The 20,841-nt window shown below is 44.7% G+C and overlaps 1 protein-coding gene across 1 annotated transcript in view; it reads left to right on the top strand.

Annotated features, from left to right (window-relative positions):
- Positions 1 to 1,385: 1,385 nt before the first annotated feature.
- SDC2 (syndecan 2) overlaps positions 1,386 to 20,841 on the top strand; it is a 104,056-nt gene continuing 84,600 nt past the window's right edge. The window contains exon 1 of the mRNA XM_046021159.1: positions 1,386 to 1,956. Within this exon, the coding sequence (XP_045877115.1) occupies positions 1,897 to 1,956 (60 nt within the window). The 5' untranslated portion in view covers positions 1,386 to 1,896. The remainder of the gene's footprint in view (positions 1,957 to 20,841) is intronic.

Here is a 20,841-nt window from a genome sequence, read left to right as displayed (position 1 = left end):
TCTGACTTTAACCTGTAACTTTCCAGGTCCCTAAATTTCTTTCTTTGAGATTTATTGCAGTGAAAACTTACTAAGACACTGTAATTCTCAGAGTATGACTGTATTTTAGTCTAAATTCAAAAATTACAATGGCCTAGTATCTATATATTTACATCTGTGCATCTTAGAGCTTTACAACTTGTATGCAGTACAGACTGAGTTTTAGATCAAAATTAATTTAATAAACATTTATTGTGTGTCCTCATGTACCAGGAATGAGAATACAGTGGTGAAAAAGAAAGGTGGTCTCCTGGAGTAGGCATTCTAGGAGCAGAATAGTTCCATGAATCATTTCCTCCATAAATCAGAGAGAAGAAAATAGTGTTAGAAACTGGAAGGGAATAGGTATTTGCCATGTTCTGTAGCATACATACCATAGACAGGGAACTGGAAAAAAAGTTTCCATCATAAAATATTTCTGATCAATTACTTCTATTCAGGAAACACATGCTCCTTATTTTCTTCAAACTAGAAATTACTTTCTCTTTTCTTTGAAGTTCTCTTATATCTGTTATTATTCAGGGTCTCAATTTCTCATCAAACCACCCTATTTGTAGTTTCCGAAATTTAACACCCTTATGCAGAAATGGAGCCTAGAAAATGATTTAGGGGCTTAAACTGTGTGTGAGGTAGAAATGGTATTTAAGTCCTTACTGAAATTACGAGCTTTGAAAGTGTTGCATTTTGGGTTTTTAGGGGTCTTCCTTCACTCTTATTTATTTATTTATTTATTTTGAAAGGGGTTTCAGGGAGGGTGGAAAATACTCTCACTGCACGTTTATTGTATTTATTGTCTTCTCTTTTAAAACACAATTTTCATGAAGTTGCGATTTATGACCAGTGCACAATGCGTGAAGGCATCTGTAAAGTTTGTGTGTGTTTTTCCAACTCTCAAAGCAGTTTCTTTCTACTGGTCTCATTCTCACGGGCAGAAAAGCTAAATTATGTGTGTCTCGTTGTTTCACCGATCTCTCACCAGAAAAGTGAGAACGGAGAGGCAAAATCGAGAAGAAAAGAGCGTGAAGGAGAGAGGAAAAGGGGAGAGGGAGGGAGAAAAATGAAGGAGCTTCGGAGCGCTGGAACTCTGACTGCGGACGAGCTGATCCTGAGCGGCCACAGAGCGGAGCCACCGGCGCCCACTGGTCCCCGAAGCTGCCAATCGGGGCGTAATCCTGTAGGAATTTCTCCCGGGTTTAGCTGGGAGTCACACTGCCGCCTCCTCTCCCCCAGACGCCCGGAGGAGCTGGGAGCAGCAGGCAAGGGAGGGAGGGAGCGGGAGGAGAAGAGGAGGTCGGGGGGAGGACCGGGGGAGGAGGATCGGGGGAAGGAGGCCGTGGCGGAGAGGAGGAGGGGCCGAGGCGCTGAGCCACTAGCCCGGCTCGGACGCGCTTCCCTCCAGATACTCCGGGAGCTCCAGCCGCGCGAGCCGCGCGCCCTCACCGCTCTGCCCCCAAACTTCAGCTGCAGCTACATTCCAAGCCATCTGATTTATTCCTCAAAACCAGCAACGAAACCGCGACACTGGGAAGGAGTCCGCGGAGGAGTAAAACAGCCGCAGAGCAAGAAGAGCTCGAGAGAGCAGCCTCCCCGGAGCACCAACTCGGCTTCGGGAGTGCAGAAACCAACAAGTGAGAAGGCGCCGCATTCCCGGGGCGCAGCCGCGGGCGGCGGGAGCAGGCGCAGGAGGAGCCAGCGAGCGCCCCCGAGCCGGGAGCCCTAGTGCCGGAGCCCCAGCCGCGGTCGTTGCGGCTGCTCTGGCTCGGATCTCTTCGCACCGGCTGCGCCGGGCGCTAGGCAGTAGGCTTCGTTTCCTCCTCCTTGCCAGCGGCGGCTGGGAGCAGCCGGTCTCCGGGGAATATGCGGCGCGCTTGGATCCTGCTCACCTTGGGCTTGGTGGCCTGCGTGTCGGCGGAGTCGGTGAGTGGACTCAGAGAGGGGGGAAGTGCGAGCCGTTTCGGGTGCTCGTACCCGAGGGGAGTCTGCAGCGCCCGCGGTGGAATCGGGGGGCGCCGCCTGGGGGATCCCCCCTCCCCCCCGACTTGACGTTGGGCCGCCGGGAATCGACTGGGACAAATGCGCTCGCTCCTCCACCCCTTTCCCCCTTGCCTTCCGTTCCCGCAGAAATGTGCCGCTCGCCTGAGTTGCCGCGAGGTCCCCGGGGATGAGGGCGCGAGAATCGCAGTTCGGTCCAACAGCAGAGGTCCCTGAAGTCACTCCCGACTTCTTTGCCTTCGCGGGGGTCTTGCAGCGTGGCCCGAGAAGGACCTAGGGAAAAGGGTGGCCAGAGCGCCCGGAGGAGGGCCAGCGAGGGAACCCGCCCCCTCCGCGCGCTCGGCGAGACCCCGGGACACCCTGGAAACTTTGGGGTCCCCCCCCGCCCCCGGCTAGCTAGCTTTCCGAGTCAGTTGACTAATCGGAGTGAGGAGATGGGGTCCCGATTTAAGAAATCTGAGAGTGACCGGAGAGGAAAGTTTGCAAAAGTTCTTTTGTTTGATGTTTTCGGTGGCTGGGGCGAGGTAGCAGACACTTCGTGGAAAGGCTGACTCCCCCCTGAGGCCCAGTGCGGGGTCCCGTGGGGGAGGGGGTGCACCGAACGCGCCGGAAAATGCTGGGACCCCGGCCGCTGCAACCCAGTCCTGCGGCGACCCCCTGCTCCCTGAGCCGCGGAGGGCAGCCCCGCGGGCCCTCGGGGGCAGGAGGACATGTTCACACGGGTTGCGTTGGAGTGGAGCGTGCAGGGCGAGGCGGGGTGCGGGTGACGCCAAGCTCGGCCGCGGGGCGCCTGCCTTCGGGGACCGAAGCTTCCAGCCTGCCACGCTTGCCCTCGCGGGCCCTGGCAGAGGTGCTTCCGAGGCCCGGAGGAGTCTTTTCTCCCGCGGGGCCGGGCTGCGGGCACCCAGCCTCCCTTCCCGGGATCTTGGGTTCTCCTCCTTTGGGTTGCGTTTGTGGGGCCAGAGCTGCTTTCCCTGCGTCACCCAATGAGCGCCCTCTGAAGGGAGCTGCCTCCTGAGCTTCTAGTCCGTGGCGGCCCCTACCTGGGCGCCCCGAGCTTTGCCCTGCTAGGTGGAAGCCCAGCATCCCCAATTCTGTCTGCAGCCTTGGCGCCTTCTGGGGCTTCGGTTAGGGAGCGCAGCTGTCTGGCCTTTCTAGTTGCCACATCTTCTCCCTTTGTCACCTCCTGACTTGCCCAGGGGTGGTTTTGTGAGTTCTTCCCCCTCGCCCTTGGAGTGTTACCCCCCCCCCCCCCAATTTTTGGAGTTGAAGCAGTTTAGGAGCGGAAAACCTCTTTGGCACTGAGCATTAGATCAGTGTGGGAGCTTGTCTGTGTGCTAGCAGGTCCCCCAAACGGTCCTTGAGGTTGAAAAGCGGGTAGAATTGGATACTGTACAGCATAGATGAATCTTTGGGTGCTTGGGCTGTAAAACAGAAGTCCGAACCTTATCGGTAGTTCTCTCTGGCAAATGATCGGTTCATCCGTTGGGACTGGTAATCTCCCAGCCAGTTACGAACTTTGGCTCATTGTACACAGAAAGGGAGAGATTCTCTGTTTATTTCAGAAAAACACGAGTGCTCATCTTGTTGCAAAACAGGGCAAAGGGAGAACTCTCGCTAAAGGTTTTCAAGAGAAGACTGTCGGAAAGGCTGTACAGGGTTAAGGAAGTCCTTTTTTCACGGAGCCCTGTTCAGGATTTGCTAGGAAGTGTTACTGTTTGGGAATTTTCCAGAAAGAATGTTTCTATCTTCTGGCTCTCCGGATTTTTGCATAAATCTGACAATGCTCTTTAAGGAAGCTTTTTGCCTGAACTGTCTCCCCCCACCCCCCCAACCTTTCCCCTGAGCTCTATCTTTGCGGTTCTAACATTTCTCATTTCTGACCAGGATTAGATGCTTTCCCAAAGACTTCCTTCACTGTGGTAGATACTCTCTTCAGTGATTGGGGTATCATCCTAAAGGGTGATCAGTTCTTTTTTAAAAAGTCATTTCGGACACTCTAACTGGGAATCTGTTAGGCTGTTTTAAAGCCCAGGGTGGCCACTAGTCCATTTTAACTACTTTTAGTCTCTGTTCGATGCCAAGCACCCTCAATGTATGTGAAGTTGAAAGACTTCATTTTTCGACATCAGTTGTTAACAGCACATTATTTCCAGGACCTCTTATTTTAATGTGAAAACGACAACTGTCTCCTGGGAGCTAGAAGTGGTGGTTGTCTGAGCCCAAAGTCTGTGTTTAGAAGGAGGAAAGGAAAAATGTCTGCAATTAGTGAATTTTTGAGTTTTCTACTAAGCACAAGGGAAGGTGGGGGAGGGTGGCACAGAGATTCTTGGAAACGAAGGTTCAAAGCTGTCTGTGAAGAGAAGCTGGTAGCCCTTTCTTTCTGGATGCAGGAGAAGTAGGGATTGCCTGTGGTCACCATTCAGACTCCGCCCCCCCCCCCAAGGCTTTCACTGCAGGAACACCATGTGAGGAGAAGGACTGACTGAGTGTGGCAGTAGTGATATGCTGCTGTTTTTCTATCCATTTTTTTTTAAAACGTGACTGTTTACCTTTAGAAATAATATATTGCACGCTGCTCTGAACACATAATTTGAACTGGAAATATGTTTAACAAAAGGAAGTGTTTTGGAACTAATGGAATTTTATACACATATTTCAGTGTGTGTAAATTAAAAGAAACTGTCAAGGCATTTGGACTCATGGGTTACCTCTCAGTGCATTATGAAAGGCAGACTTTGGAAAGTTTGCATTAGAAAGAAAAATCAGGGGCGCCTGGGTGGCTCAGTCAGTTAAGCAGTTGGGTTAAGCAGTTAAGCGTCTGCCTTTGGCTCAGGTCATGATCCTGGAGTTGCAGTATGGAGCCCCCAGGGCTGGCTTCCTGCTCAGCTGGGAGTCTGCTTCTCCTCCCCTCTGCCCCTACCCCTGCTCCTTTTCTTTCTCTCTAAAATACATACATAAACTCTTTTTTTAAAAAAGAAAGAAAAATAAAATTGGAACCATATAACCTTTTTCAGTTCTGTAAAAAAAATACATTTTGGCTTTGCTGGTAATGAAACAAATTACTTTTGCAGTAGGTAGACATCATTTAAGAAAGAAAGATCTTGTAAGGTTAGCTTTGCAAAAGTTGGTTGTCCTAAAAGGAATGAGAGTATGCCCACAGATTCCTCCTTCTGGGACCTGGTAGATCTAGTTTTGGAGGACTGTAAGATGCTTACTCAATGGTGCTTTGAATAATCATTAGTTTGGAAAGGATTTCAAAAGATCACCAAGTTTTTTCCTGGGCAGGACTAATTCTCAGCTCTCCAGAAGCGCCCAGAGACCTGACCGGTCAGCCACAGGTGGCCTGGAGTCTCCTCAGGGTGGCAAAGCCCCGAGGCTGAGCCAGCCACACAGAACACAGACAACTCTGTCATTAAGGTTTATAGGGAGTCTGGTCAGGCCACTATGTTATTGGCATGTCAGCTGGCACTGATCCAATAGACGGTGTGAGGAGTGTCACTGGAGTTTAGATTCTCACAACACTGTCCCTTTTCCATTGTGAAAGATCAGACTAAATCCTCTCACCCATCATTTCCTTCTCATCCTGAAAGAAGACCTGTCGTTTTTGGCACCGTCAGTGGTACCTTCCAGTATCTCAGAATCACCGGATTCTTTCATGGAGCAGAAGCCAAAATAAAGTTTTAGAGAAAAACAGAAATCGAAAACAAAAACAAGAAGTGTTGAAGAGCCTTTGCTGAAATAAGTGACTCTGATTTACCTTTTTTAGTCAGGTGGACCAGTACCATCATCTTAATTCTAGTTGTTTGGATCTGAATCTTGAAGGCATCCTTGACTCCTTCCACTTCGTTGACTTCCACATCCAGTGGATTGCTAACTCCACCTGTGTGTGGTTCATTCCGCAAGTACACATTGGCGCCTACTAAGTGCGGGGGAGAAAGCATTGAGCAGACTCGGCTACCTCCCGTGGGTTCTTGCAGCTCACATTCTGGTGATCCAGGTAGCTTTCCCCTTCAGTGTTGTCTTTCTTGGGACCTGGGCCTTTACATGGGCAGCCTTGAACCTATTCCGCTCGTGTAGATGCTCACCTGCTGTTTGATTTATCCTGTACCATTCCGATGGTTTTGCCATGGTCCATAAACCTCCCGTGTTTCTTGTTACATGGCGTGGAGTCTAAAAATTCACATTTATAAGATGCTCATAATATTGCTCCTTCCTCCTTATCCCCCCCTTGATCGCTCTCCGTCATGTCTCTTGCTGCTGGCCCGCTGGTCTCACTGTCATGAACACTCATGGGACCTAGCCTCGTCTTCAGTGTTTCTCCATTAACATTCTGTTGATCCAGACCCAAGCTCCAGATGGACTTTTGTGTTTGAGCCCTTGTTTTTTATCTTTCTGTAAATGGTACAGCAGACGAATGATGAGAATCATTGGAAGTCTGTGAAAATACAGATCTCAGGGCTTCATCTCGGACCAGCATAGCCAGTGCCCTGGAACGGGGTGGGGTGATCTGTATTTTTACGAAACATCTCAGATGGCTGTAATGAATCAACCACATTTGGGAGCCATTGGTGTGGGTCACATACTTTACCCCTTCTTCCTGTGCTGTTTTGTGCTGGTTGGTGGGCTCCCAGCAGTATGAAGCTGTGTGACCTTGGGGGCCCCATAGAGGGCAGAGGGCTTTGGCATGGGAGGCGGACAAGCTGGGTTCACACGCTGGTACTTTGCCGCTTAATGTGGTAGCACTTGGACGAGAAACTAAAACTCCACGTTACTTGAAAAAATACGTATGTATATGTGTATAATTTGGACCTGAATGCCTTCATAACATGATTATTGTGAGCATGTAATGAGGGAGCATAGGAATGGTGCTTGAGGCACAGAAGGTACTAAGTGGTTTTCCTCTTCTTTTCTTGGCCTCTCTTTTCTGGTCTATGAAATCAAAGAGCAGTGGAAAATGCCCTTAAGCCCTCTGACGTTCTAAGACGGCAATTTTCTCTTCTGTTGCGATTGGTGCCACGTGAGGGGAGGGCCCTTTTTGCTACACCTTTGACGCCTGTGCAGTGCTGAGCTTGGTAAACACCTGTTGAAGGTCCGTATTTAGGGACGGGTGCCAGTGGCTGGGGCAGTCTGGGTCCGTAGGACCTGCTGAAGCTCATCTTTGCACTGACCTCTGCAAGCAGTGTGCTCTGGGGCCCACGGACTCCACCCACCTGGGAGAGTACTTGGGCTGGTAGGCCAGTTTTGACTCGCTTTTGACCTCTGTTTCGACAACACTGCTGTGTTGGTGGGAAGAATAAACATGACATTTAAGTCAGGTCCTGCCATCATTGCTTACCTCCATGCTCCCTCCTGTGGGCTTCCACTGAGATCCCAGCACAGCTCGAGGAGAGATACTGCTGTATTGGGTGCTGGAGCGCCACAGGTCATCTAGAAGGAGGTGGCAGGGGTGGTGAGGGAATGTTGGGGAATTGGGGGGGTTGCAGAGAGAGAGAGTCTTCTTACTTTTTCAGGGGAGAAATGAGTGAAATTTCTCCTTTTAGCCATTTGAGCTTTGGCTCCTACTATTAAAAATCTCACAGCATTTGACAAATCTGTTTCTGGGGCCATGTTAGTTTTAGCAACAAGGCTAAAGAGGTGACTGGCTCTGATAGGAAAGAACACTGTCGAAATAGAATTGTGCTTGGGTATCTCAAAGAATTGGTAGGACTAGAAGGGGAGAAACCGTGAAGTCTTTGGAGATTTCCCATTTGAATTTCATATTAGCAGAGCGAGGCCAACTGGTATGTGAGAGCCTGCTCATGGTCTTGGACTCCAAGCTATGGAAAATGTTAAAGACAAGATATGTTTTCATATTTTTTTCCTCTACTGCTGAATCTGTTTTGTCAAAAATGTTACAAAGATACAGTAAATGTGCCCTTTACAAAGCAGTCAGATGTTTATTTTCTTTTATGATGACACAGGCATATTAAATACAAACAGTCCTGATATTTAAGGGGTATGTGCAGTTAATGGAGATTGGTCTCATGATAAGGACGACACGTGGAATGAGATATCCAATTATTAAGGGCAAATTGTTTTTTCAAGGTCTTACCACGAACAAGTAAAAGTTAAATATGTAGTTTCATATGATCTTTTATTAAATATAAAGGCAGTAAAAGTGAATACACAATATTTAGGGCACAAGTGAAGTTTTACACACATGTAGTTAATTATCTTAATCTTTCTGGGATGGCAGGTTCCCCATTTATAAAATCACGGGGTGAACTAGAAGAATTTTCTGTCTTTAATGTTTCATTTAATATTTCATTTTCTATATGCTTCAGGGTAAGATTGGAGAAATGTTAAGATTAACCCAATCAATAAGTAATTATTAAGCTCCCGCCAAATACTTACTATATTATGTACTGAACCAGGGAATTCATGCACATTACTGAGAGGTAAGTCATTTCTGCTGGCCAATGGTGATCTGTTCACTGGAATTGAGTATTCATCATGTACTGAGATTACATACGTTGCTCTGAATGTCCATGATCCAATGTCTAGTGTTTTCTCATATATTTGCAGATATAAGCTGGTGTAGCATCAAGACCAGCGGATGTGATAGAATTCACTTTCACTCTAGGCAAAGACAACAGGACTTGTTGATGTACTCTGAAGGGCTTTTTAAGGCTTAAGTCAAGGAGGGACCTCAGGCTCCTCATTTGTTTTCTGGCCTAGACATCCATTTGCAGAGAGGGGCCTTTCGCTGGTGCCTTCCCTCTGGCTCATGTCTCTTAAGCACTGGAGCCCAGTGTAAGTGCTGTGGACACCACAGGCAAGAGTCTGAATGAGTAGGCACTATGGTAAACTGGCTCAGAGTCTGGTCAGTGGAGGGGGGTTGAATCTCCTTTACTGTGTCACCTTGGGCAGGTCTCTTAATCCCTCTCTGCTCAGTTTTCTTCTCCGTAAAATGGAATATTCTAAAGGTTTTCAGGGTGATGTGAGACAGAATTGGTAGAAGCTTTTCGCACAGTGGTATATTCATGCTTTATGTCATGTGTCAGTTCCTATTATTCTGATCCATGGTTTTTTGCCTTCTTAAAGAGTGGGGCTCCATAGGGCTTATCTGATGAACTCCAACCCAGAGAGTGGCCCAGGATCTGCAGGACGGAGCCTGCCCTTTCCCAGCTGGTTTTCTATCCTGATTTGGGGAGGCCTAGCTCTATGTTGAGATAGTGGGGATATGTTTGTGTTCAGCTTGTCTTGAAATGTGGGTGATGCGAGAGGATATGTCTTTGGTTATTGCTGAAAGAGGTTCCTTACTGCGACCAGCCGGATCTGTGAGGGTTAAGATATGAAAAGCCCATTTTTTCCCCAGTAATTTTACCTCTTCAAATCTATCCAAAGGAAATTACCATAGCCGGATAAATGTGTTTATTGAATATTTACTTATAATAGTTTAAAAAAACGGAAAGAACTTGAATATACAATAAAAGAAAATTGGTTAAAGATTCTAAATTATACATTAAACAGCATATAACCATTAAAAATGTACTTGAAGAATGTTTATAATTTGGAAGCGTTATAATAGACAAAAAGTCTGATATGAAACTATATAGTGAAACTAAGGTTATATTAAAAATTTATATGTATAGGGACACCTGGGTGCCTCAGTTGATTGGGTGGCTGCCTTGGGCTCAGGCCATGATCTCGGCGTCCTGGGATCGAGTTCCACATCGGGCTCCTTGCTCGGCGGGGAGCCTGCTTCTCCCTCTGCCTCTGCCTGCCACTCTGTCTGCCTGTGCTCTGTCTCTCGTGTGCTCTCTCTCTGACAAATAAATAAGTAAAATCTTTTTTTTTTTTTTTAAAGATTTTATTTATTTATTTGACAGAGAGAGATCACAAGTAGGCAGAGAGGCAGGCAGAGAGAGAGAGAGGGAAGCAGGCTCCCTGCCGAGCAGAGAGCCCGATGCGGGACTCGATCCCAGGACCCTGAGATCATGACCTGAGCCGAAGGCAGCGGCTTAAACCACTGAGCCACCCAGGCGCCCAATAAGTAAAATCTTAAAAAAAAAATTTATGTATGTATACATAGAACTGCATGTGATAAAATTGTCTAGAACTATGTATACTCTTACACACAGACACAAGTAAAACTGAGTAACTGAGTAAGATTGGTGAATAGTACTGGTGTCAATATCCTTGTCGAGATATTTACTATCATTTTCTAAAATGTTACCATTGGGGGAAACTGAGTAAAGTGTAGAAGAGATCTCTTTGTATTATTCCTTACAGGTGCATGCGAATCTACAATTATATCAACAAAAAATTCAATTTAAAAAAATGGTACTGGATCTAGAGGGGTTTACACGTATGTTCTGCTGATCCTTGAAGGAACAATTATTGTAACAGAGCTTAGAGCATGATAGAATCTATTCTCTTTAATTTTATGAGGTTAACAGTACTCTGTGTCAAAAATCAGACAAAGAGGGTGTAGGAAACAAACCATAGGCCAGCTTCATTTATGATGCCAAAATTTTAAATTTAATATTCTCAAACTGAAAACAGCAGCTCATTAAAAGAATAACGGTGAATTCAAGAAGAGTTTATCCAAGGCATGCTTCAGCATCAGAAAAGCAGTGCAGATAAGTTTAAGGGAGATAATACGATCTTCTCAATAGATGCAGAAAATATATAATAAAAGATTATAAAAATGTTAATACAGGGGTCTCTAATTTCTGATTAACTCAATTTACTATGTAAGGGTTAGTACATCTGTGCTGATGGCTCAATTCACTTGACATGTTTAGGAACCAAAAGATCACTGTTTACTGAGTTGTTAGGCAACGGTCTCTAGTTGCCTGGGTGACAGGTGTGTGAGAGTGCAGGAAAGTAGGGGTCATAACATATATAGATTGTAATCCATAGGAACGTGTCGTTCTAGCATTGCCAGGACTCAGTGTTGTGCTCTCCCAAATTAAGATGACACAGGAGATGATCTTGAGGGTTTTGAAATCAGGTATATTGGGGTTTGGTTTTCATTATTAACCACCTGAAATCCATATGACCTTGGGGAAGTTTATTATCATTTCTGAGCTTGTGTTTTCGGTGTAACGCTGGGGGAATTATAATATTTTGCCTCTTTGGTTATTTTGAAGATTAGCTTCAATAACGACTGAAAACTTCTAACACAAAAACCTGACCCATAGTAGGTGTTTTAAACACATTTGATTCTCTTTCCTTTTAGCTTTCAATTTTGTGATTCTGGAATATATTATACATGCCTAAATATGTATGCATATTTTTTTTGTTTCTTATTTGTATTCTCACCCTTGACACCAAGGGACATATATTTTCACAAATTTATGACCAGTTTATTTTTTTACCAGGCAGGGTATGATGCTAAATTACACTTTTTCTTTCTGCCATCATCTGCTTCCTGAATTACATTCAGCTAAAACCAAAAATAGACTTGTACATGAGTTGGAAATTCAGTTAAGACTTGAAAATTTACCGTAGGACTTGGGATTATAATTGTAAAATCCTTAAAGAAGGTCAGCATTGCAATCTTATGTTGTAAACTTATCTGTTAGGTTTGCTGATGAATTAAAATCTTAACCTTACTTCTGTCCCACTTATGAACTCCTTTGGTTAAGAGTGGTGAATATTTTTATTTCGTTATTCAAGTATCCTCCTGCTTTTTTTAAGGTTTGCAGTAGGCCAGGGCACTTTTATGAAAGACGGACATTAGTACTTGTTCTCACTAACCGAAAGAAATCTGAAGAGAATTTTTGCTTTTATGAAGAAAAGGCAAGAAGTCAAAAGAGTGCTCAGTGTTTGTTTTGCAGTGAGCTGTAATGGGGGCAGCAGGCACCTGAAAAGAGCAGCGCCACCAAGCACTTTCCCCAGGAACCACACTCAGCATCTCAGCATCAAGCCACGATAGCTTTGACCTGTCTGTGAGCATCTGTGCTTTCTCTTGATTTCTTTCTTGATTTCTGTATCCATTAGCAAGATGTGTCCTAAGGTATCAGAAAAGCCTAACAGAGGGTATTTTTGGGGGTCTGAAAAGGCTCAAAAGTTTGTCTGTATAAATTACTGATAATGGCTTCTATGCGCTCTGCCATTTCGGTTTTTGAAAGGTTTCATGGGAACCCTCTCCTTTCGGATAGCAGGGGGAACCTGCATTAGATTTGATTCGATTTTGTCATTGTGCGGATTGGTTATTGAATGAGGCTTTATGTTTGGTAAGCCGGTCAGGTAAGACTTAACTCATGCAATGGCACATCCACCAAGGACAGAGCTCTTGGCTGGTCTTACAAGTTAAAAAAAGAAATTATGACATGATGCCTGCCTTCAAGCAGCTATCACCTACCTCTTGATTATTTAGGGTAGTTGAAGATGGGTTGGGCCCTTAAGTTATACATGCATTATATGTAAAATATGCGTCAGTTTGTTTTTATCTGAATCTAGTTAGACATACAACTAGAACTGCCAAAGACCTACATAGCTGCAGTTGAGAAGGATAAGAAGAACCCCTTGTAGAAGAAAAGTCACTGCTTTCCCAGCAGAACAAAGACAAACCTTTGAGGTAGCATGGTGTGTTGGAGAAAAAGCAGAATTCTGTTGATGACCTGAAGACACTTGACTTACAGATTTTTTTCTTTCCCCCACCTGTGCTCCAAGGAAAGACTTCTGAGTATTAAAACACAAGAAAGACACAAAGAGTGAGACATTGTTTAGAACTTCAAGAATTTATTGATGTTTACATCCGAGGAGAAAGAAACCTTACATTTCATCCAGTCTCATTCTCCATACTCTATAAACTTTGGGCTCTGAAAGGCGAGAACTGGACCTTATGTGTCTGGCTAAGATAATAGTCTTAGCTGATGAATGAAAGAGGTAGAAAAGTGTTGGGATGATTTTCCTTGTATTCTTTTGGGTTCTGCTTTTTCATTATGTAACAATGGATTTTAGAGCTGGAATTCACTTTTAGGGGGAAAACGCATCTAGAGAGGTTAAGTGATTTGTCCAGAATCACATAATTAATGAGAGAGTTACAACGTTGGGCTTAGGCCATCAGTGATTTGTTAGTAATTTTTTCTTACCATAAAACGTTCCCTTTCTGGGTCCTTCTTCCTCATTCCTCGCATTAATGATTAGCACCCAATACGCTTAATCCTGGCCTGTGCTTGATGTGTGAATGAAATAGCAAATGGAACATACATTTTATGTTATACGCTCTGCATCAGTGTGGTTAATGTGTTCTGTGCAAGGTGAGTAATTTAAAATGATGTTTAGATAATTTCTCAATTTGCGGCAAAAATTGTGCTCCGGCAGACTCTGTTATTATCTGCGGCCCTTTTGGCTAATTAGGGGAAGGGAGCAGAAAGCCCTGGGATTTGGAGAGACTAGGGGCTGAAGTCCAGTTGATTTGCAAATCCTAGGAAGATTGTGGAGACTTGCAAACAGAAAAGGAGATGAAAGGTTCTTATCTTACTGGAGATAAGAATCAAAACTGGAAGTAAAGTCCTCACGAATTAATACCACATTTTATGGGGTAAAAATACCTCATTTTATGAGGGAAGAAGAGCATTCCTTAGAGGTTTGTACTAAAAATAAACACGTCCCTGCATATCAGGAAAAGAGGGGTGGCGGCATGTCTAGTCCAGGTAAAATGGTTCCTTTTGCTGGTTTTGTGTGCGATGTGGGGTTGTCTTTCCTCCCAACATTTTCTCTTGAATACTTCTTTGGTAAATCTGAGCATAATAACGCAAATATATTTGCATCATAGTTTTTCAGAAGATAAGTCTGTGGGGTGATATTTTTAAGAAAGGAATTTTATTAAAGGACACTGACATTGAAAATTACTACGCAGATGTCCTACTGTGTACTTAGAACTGTGATGGGTACTTTCCATTCTTGTCTGTAATTGTCTCTCAACTGCCTAGCCAGATCACTGGCCACGACTGCATTTTAGGTGACCTAGCAGAAGTTAGATCCTTGGGTTTGTTTGTTTGCTTGTTTGTTTTAAGCTTTGAATAGCCCTGACCTGATACTATCATCTTTCAAGAGAGCAGTGAAAGTGTTTACATGTATAATGTGTTTAATGTATAAAGTGTTGAAATGTATAACGGGTGCAGGTCCCAACAGTGAAGTGTCAGAACCCTTCCTTTGCATTGGTTGGCCAGATATTCTAGGTCACCCATGTTCTGATTCCTTCACCAGCGTGGAGCCTGTTGCTTTGATGGCTTCTCACCACAAACTTATGTCTGGTAATGGGGGAACCAACTAGTGGAATTCATGGGGTCTCTTTACATTCCCAGCTCTGGACGTTTAGACACAGTGTCCAGCTGTGTAGGACCTTGGGCAGGTGTCTTAGTGTCTCTTGGCCTCAGTTTTCTCATCTGTAAGAAGGAGATTAGTCACAGTAGCCACCTCATGGTGATGCTGTGAGGATTAATGAGTTCCTGCATGTCTAGCGCTTAGAAGCATGCTGGGTGTAGAGTCAGCAGTGGTCTCCTGTTGATGCTGATTGAAATGGACGGCTGATGAGATGTGCTGATCAAGGAAGAAAGGATCCATTTTGGAGGTTTTGAACCCGAGACTGAGGAAAATGACCAGACGAGAAAAGACAGGCAATGGGAAAGAAAAGGGGAGGCTGAATTTTTGCCTCTTTCTTTCTTTCCTTGCTGTGGCTGTTGTGTGTTGGTGAAGAGAAGGTGTTTTAGCCTCTCTAGGGCTTAGTTCTGGAGAATGAGAGACATGTTCTAGATCACTGACTCTGACCCCTTCCTGCATATTAAATTCATCTGGGGAACTTCGAAAAGCTGTGGGCACCTGAGCCCCACCCAGACCAGTTAAATCAGACTCTATCCCGGTGGTGGTGGTGGTGGGGGGCAGCCCGCTATAAAAGCTCCCCAGGTGACTCTAGCTTCCAGAAGGTTTGAGAACCAGTGCTCTGGGTGCTTTCTGGTGTTCTCCAGCTTCAAGGGAAGTCTAGCAGGTAAGATTTTTGTCTCGTAAAGCCCCGTGTTCCCTACTGCTTGTGCCCAAACCTGGTGGAATGCAGTGACTTCCCCGGGACTGCCCTGCCCCCCACCTCAGTCCAGAGCTGGGTGGAAGAGGGCATGCTTGCTCCCAGCATCTTCCTTTTCCACCCTTCTCCTCTTTTTCTGTTGGCTCATACTTTCCTGATAATTACGTTGGTGGGTTACGATACATGGCTCTTTACACAAAAGATTATATATGTTTAAACGAAGCCTATCTGAGGAGGTCTTAGAAAAAAATGGAAACATTTCCCTTTCCTTTCAAAAACTTTCCTTAGTGGAACAAAGGATGCTTGTCCCCTTGGCCTGGTTGCAGAAAAGCACGTTTGGTCAGCTTATTAGATTTGCCTGAGTTCATGCTTTGAACAGAGAGATTGTGTTTTACTGATTGGGAATGTGTCCTAGAACTTGTCTGAAGTTACTGATCGTGTATAAACCCTACACACGTGTCTTAATGATGGTCCTTTTCTTCAGTTTATCCTTTATTACTGCACCTCAGCTACTTGGACCTTGTTCAAGTCGAATTAAATCCATGGAACTCTGTGTTTCCGGGGTTGAAGTAGGGAAGAGAGAGTGCTCTAGGCTATCCTGTGAATAAGACGTCTGAGTTGTCTTTGGTTCTTGCCTCCGAAAAGCAGCAGCCCCATTATCTAATCTGTTCATAGTTTACTTTGTTCAGATATCTAATTTGGGAGCATGTTTGACCTCACTCAGTTCTGAAACACAATTTTCCATCCCTCGAATAAAAGAGGCTATCTTTAATTGACTTGGGAGAAGAAGAAAAAACCTTGTTTAAGAATTCTGGAGTTTTCAAAGCTTCTAAAAATTGCTCTGCAGGATAACATTGAAGTGCTGACCCTTTAGAAACTGCGGCTGAACATGTATCTGTCCCACAATGGAGTTGGAAGGATTATTCTGAGCCCGCTGTTACAATGAACCGTTTGCTATGATTCATAACGCTTTTAAATCCAACGAGTCTGTAATATCCTAGAATAAAATTCAACATCGCTGTTTGTTTTTGTTTTGTTTTTTTTTTTAATTTGACAACAACAGGGTTAAACGTTAGAAATTAAGGGAGTGGAAATGCGAATCCTGCCCTCCCCCTCTTAGCGTGTCCCTCTGACCATACATGGATGTTCCAGAGCGTTGATTATAATACAGTTTGCGCACAGAAGTGTCTGTTCTCCGTGGAAATGACATCTGTTAGTTGTTAACCCCTAGCATTAGGTCAGGTCTCTCTGTAAGACTGGACCGGCAGTTCTGCATCACCTAGGATCTTGTTAGAGATGCAGCAGTTCTGAGCCTGACCCTAGACCAACGGAATCTGAAATGTGGGGGTAGGGCCCAGCAGTTGGCTTTAGAAAGCCCTCCAGGTGACTGTATTGTGTTCTAGATTCTGAGATGGTGAGAGGGGTTCTCGTCCCTGCTGTCGCAGATGCAATTGAATGGGAGCCCCGGTTATGGGGCCCAGGTAGCAGTGGGGTTTTGTTTTGTTTTGTTTTCAAGTTGCCTTGGTGATTCTGATGCTTGCAGGTCATTGCTTTGGGCCTCGATTCTCAAAATGCGGACAAGGGACCTGAATGAGCCTGGGAGCTGGTTAGAAATGCCTACTTTCAACCCTACCTGAGACTCCTGAACTGTGATCTACATTTTAGCAAGACTCCCAGTGACTCATAAACACATTAAAGTTGGTGAAGCAATAGAGAAATAGTGAGTTTCCTTTATAGAAGTCAGTTCTAGAATGCCCTTAATTTAAAAGTTTTGTGAGGAGGCCCCATAGCTGCTTTGTGTGACTTCTGCCTGGGGTTGACTCAGGGAAGCTGGCATTGATGGGGAGGAAAGGGTTGGCACGGTAGCTCCTGCTAGAAAGACCCGGGACGGGCAGGTGTGACAAGGCCCCGTAAGGCATCATCAAGTGAGTGATCCCAGTGAAGATAGTCCCAGGTGCTAGTAGCAAAAATCCCAACTCCGACTGGCATAAGAAACAAAAACGAAGGTTATGGGGAAAGTCCAGGAATATGAATAAAGGAGAAGCTAAACAAATTTTATCTTTACTTAATTGGTAAGTGCTTTTTTAAAAAATATTTTCCATGAAGTGGTTTGGATCTTTTAACTGCTAAAGATTGTATAAATAAATAGAAGCCTTTAGCACATCAAACAGTGATGAGTGTTACACAAATGATGAATTGCTCTGTTTACTCTCTCGTTCTCAAGGTTTTGGTTTCTTTAGTGTGTGTGTGTGTGTGTGTGTGTGTGTGTGTTTAATCTTACTCATTACACAGAAGATTTGAGATTTCCAAGACTGCATACCTTTCCCACAACCTTTAGAAGAAATTGTATAAATGGTCGAATTATACTCCTGCAACCAGAGCTTTCTAGTGCATACTATGTAATGTTTTTTTTAAAGTTTTACACAGTCTTAAATGATAGAAAAATAATACATGATATTCAAAATAACCTCCCATTTCCAGGCTTCTCAACTGAATGCTTATTGTCCTTTTAATAAAAATGTGGATTGCAGGCACATTTGATGTAAATGAATTAAAATTTCATTTGCCCAGAACTTTGTGTATGACGTTAATAAGATTTACCCAAAACACTATTGTTGGCTTAATAAATATTAAGAGCGCATTTGCGAGCTGCCTCCTGGTGTTCGCTGTTTCTCTCCTTGGGCATTAACTACTCTTGTGAGTCTTTACCAGGCTGCCTTTGTTGTTTTGTGCCCTGAGGTATAAATAGAGGCAGAGAACCCAGAAGATTCAAACAAATTCCATACCATAAACTGTTTGCAGATGTGTTTAGTATTCATTCAAGAGAGCCTTTAGTCTCTTTAACATAAAATTACTTTCTTCTAGCATCCTACATGTGCAAGAGGTTCGGTTTTTATTTGACTGGAAGTTTAAAAAACAATAATAAAAAGATTTTCTGGGAAGTACATCTGTGAAGCCCCGGGAAGATACAGTTTTGTTCTTTCGGACAATCAGGAATGAAAGGGATGGAAGTATCTAAGGGGACAGATTTTGACCGAATAAAAGGAAGACCTTTCTAGAAGGCGGTCACAGAAATGAATAGACCACGTCAGAAGTAGTGAGGCCCCACGCTTAGAGGTAAGCAAGCAGATGTTTGGCCATTTACTTGGCATCTTCAAAACATCCACTACCTGGGAGATTAGCAGACATTTACAGCTTCCTGCTAACCTCAGATTCTGTCATTCTTACTGTATTTTTGAAGTTGAATGCTGAGCAACAGAAATTATATTCGGTTTCCTCTCCTGAGAACCTGGTCCGACTGCAACTAGACATCGTTAATGGCCCTTGAGTATGGCATCCTCGGATGAACTTTCTGTTAAACTGATGGCAAAACCTCTATTTGCCAAATTCAAGGGACCGTGTAATGACTGAGGTTTGTTGTTGTAGTAAACTTCAGACTCTGATAGGTACTTAATCAGGTAGGATAGCCAGCTTGACTGGTATGAGCCAGAAAGGTTTGGGGGGGGGGGCGGGGGGGGGAGCTAAAGTCACAGTGCATGGCCTTGAGGGGGAAGGAAGAGCCTCTAGGGGTGGAGAGGGGTGGGAGCTCTAAGGTAGTGGGAAGAGTATCAGGGGAAGGGGGCCACAGTCAGGGGATTGGGAGATACCTTTGGGAGGTACTTTTAGCCTCCCAAGCATTCCCCTTCTGCCATTTTGCCATATGCTCTCCTTCGACTGGTCAAGGGCAGTCATGTTGTGCCATGATCACCTGAGACCCATGGGCCCCAGCACAAAGCTTTCCTTATGAGGCTTATACAACCCTGGTGAAAAATACCACTGAAACAAACGACGGGCACAAGCACCCGAGGTTAGAACTGTTCCTCTACTTCTTTACCCAAACAGCCCTTACTTTGCATTTCCTTTTTTATTCTGTGTGACCCAAGAGAAGGCTGGACAGGCAGCCAGAAGACGTGGGTTCTTGGAGCTAGCCTTCCTGTGCCAGAAGCCAGCTGTGACCTCTGGCAAATCATCCTGCCTCTTTTGCCTCAGTTTCCCCATTTGTAAAACTCCTTGAACTTTGTAGCCAAGCATACTACAGTTCTACACCGTGCCCCCCCCCCCCTTTTTTTTTAAGGAAATCATTTTCTTCTTTCTACCTACTGCCTTGGAATAAAGACTTAAAAATTCCAGCCTGGGTTTTTACATGGTGCTCTGGTTTCTTCTCTCCTCCTCTGCCAGCCAAGCAAATCAGTTAGTTGTCCTCTAGAATGCAGTCCTCTTTCCTGACTGACTGTTTCCTCTCAGAGATGCCACTCCAACTAGCTGCTGTAGCTCGGATTTCTTCCTCCCAGAGAGGAGGCTGGAAGCTGCTTTTGAATATGGGAAATATGGGAGTAGGTGTAGGAGGGGAAAATTCCCCCAGTAGGGGAAAATGTTGTCCACCTGTCAGGGACAGGAAACAACTGGGGTGTGAATGGCGGCTCTCCTTGTTCAGTGGATAATTCCCAGCAGATTTTCACACCCTCCCTCCTCCGCCCCCACGTTTTGGGCTCTGACTCTCAACACTTTGGATATGCGCTCTTACTGTCCTGGAATCTAGTAGTTCTCTTACAAACTGGGCAAATGAGTGTGCTCCAAAAAGCTCATGAGGCTGCAGATAGCCCAACTCTTGTATTCCGGGGACCCTGAGGCCTTGATGGACCTCCTCTTCCAAAGGCTAACATTTCACCCAGCGTGAACTAGTCACAAACTTTAAAATTTGAAAATCTCCCAAATGCCTCTAAAACTGACAGCCAGAGTTAGCATAGAGCAGGTGAAAAATGCTGTCCACCTGTGATCGTGGCACACCCACCAGTTTCCAGCTTCTGAGCCCCGGGGCTGCTTGAAGACCCCGGGGCTGTGGGGGGTAAGGAGCCTTTCCAGGCTGACAGGATTTGAATTTTCTGGGTGCTGGTGATAGTGGGAGGGGGCCGGATTTGTTAAAAATGCATATTCTGGGTTCCCACCTGAGTCCTTATATTTTAATGTGGTCAAAACTACTGGAATTACAGAATAACTGCTTTGGCAAGCTTGGGCTAAGTTTCTGTGGACCCTGCTTCTATGCTAACCTTTTTGGTGTCTTTAGTTCAAGCTCTGAGGTCCTCTACAAAATGCAAGACTTGACCCTGAGCTCAGGATCAAAACATACCTAGCAGTAGTAGGTTTATAATAAGTTAATAGCCTAGAGCAATAGTATTTTCCAGTAGGGAAACTCTTCATTTAAAGAAGTCGTTTTTCTGGCCATGCAGTAGGATAATGGTCAGACAGTATTTTTTTTTTTTTTATGCTACTTGCAGTAATATACACATGTATGACCATGACATTGAACAGCTTTCTTGATAGTGAACTCTCATGCTACAAATGTCACCCACTTAAAGTGTATATAGTTTAGTGGTTTTTAGTATTCTCCCAGAGGCTTCTGTCCCCCAAGTCTAACTTGATAGCATTTTCATCATCCCCCAAAGAAACCCTGTATTCATTAGCGTCACTTCTCCTTCTAGTCCCCAGCAGGTCCTAGGCAACTGCTGATCTCCCTTCTGTCTCTCTAGGTTTGCTTATGCTTGTCCTTTTCGTATAAGTGGGATCCTCCTATAGGATAGTAGTCTTTACGACTGACTCTTTTCACTTAGCGTCGTATTTTCAGGGTTCATCCAGGTCAGCATGTGTCCATACTGCATTGCTCATCATTGCTAAACAACCTCTCATTTTCTGGATATATCAGATTGTGTTCATCTGTTTGTCAGGTGATGGGCATTTTGGTTGTTTTAGCT

The sequence above is a fragment of the Meles meles genome, chromosome 1, assembly GCF_922984935.1.
Source record: "Meles meles chromosome 1, mMelMel3.1 paternal haplotype, whole genome shotgun sequence".
In the NCBI taxonomy this organism is placed as follows: Eukaryota; Metazoa; Chordata; class Mammalia; order Carnivora; family Mustelidae; genus Meles; species Meles meles.
Note: the sequence above shows the minus strand (reverse complement) of the source record. Positions and strands in the feature narration are given on the sequence as shown.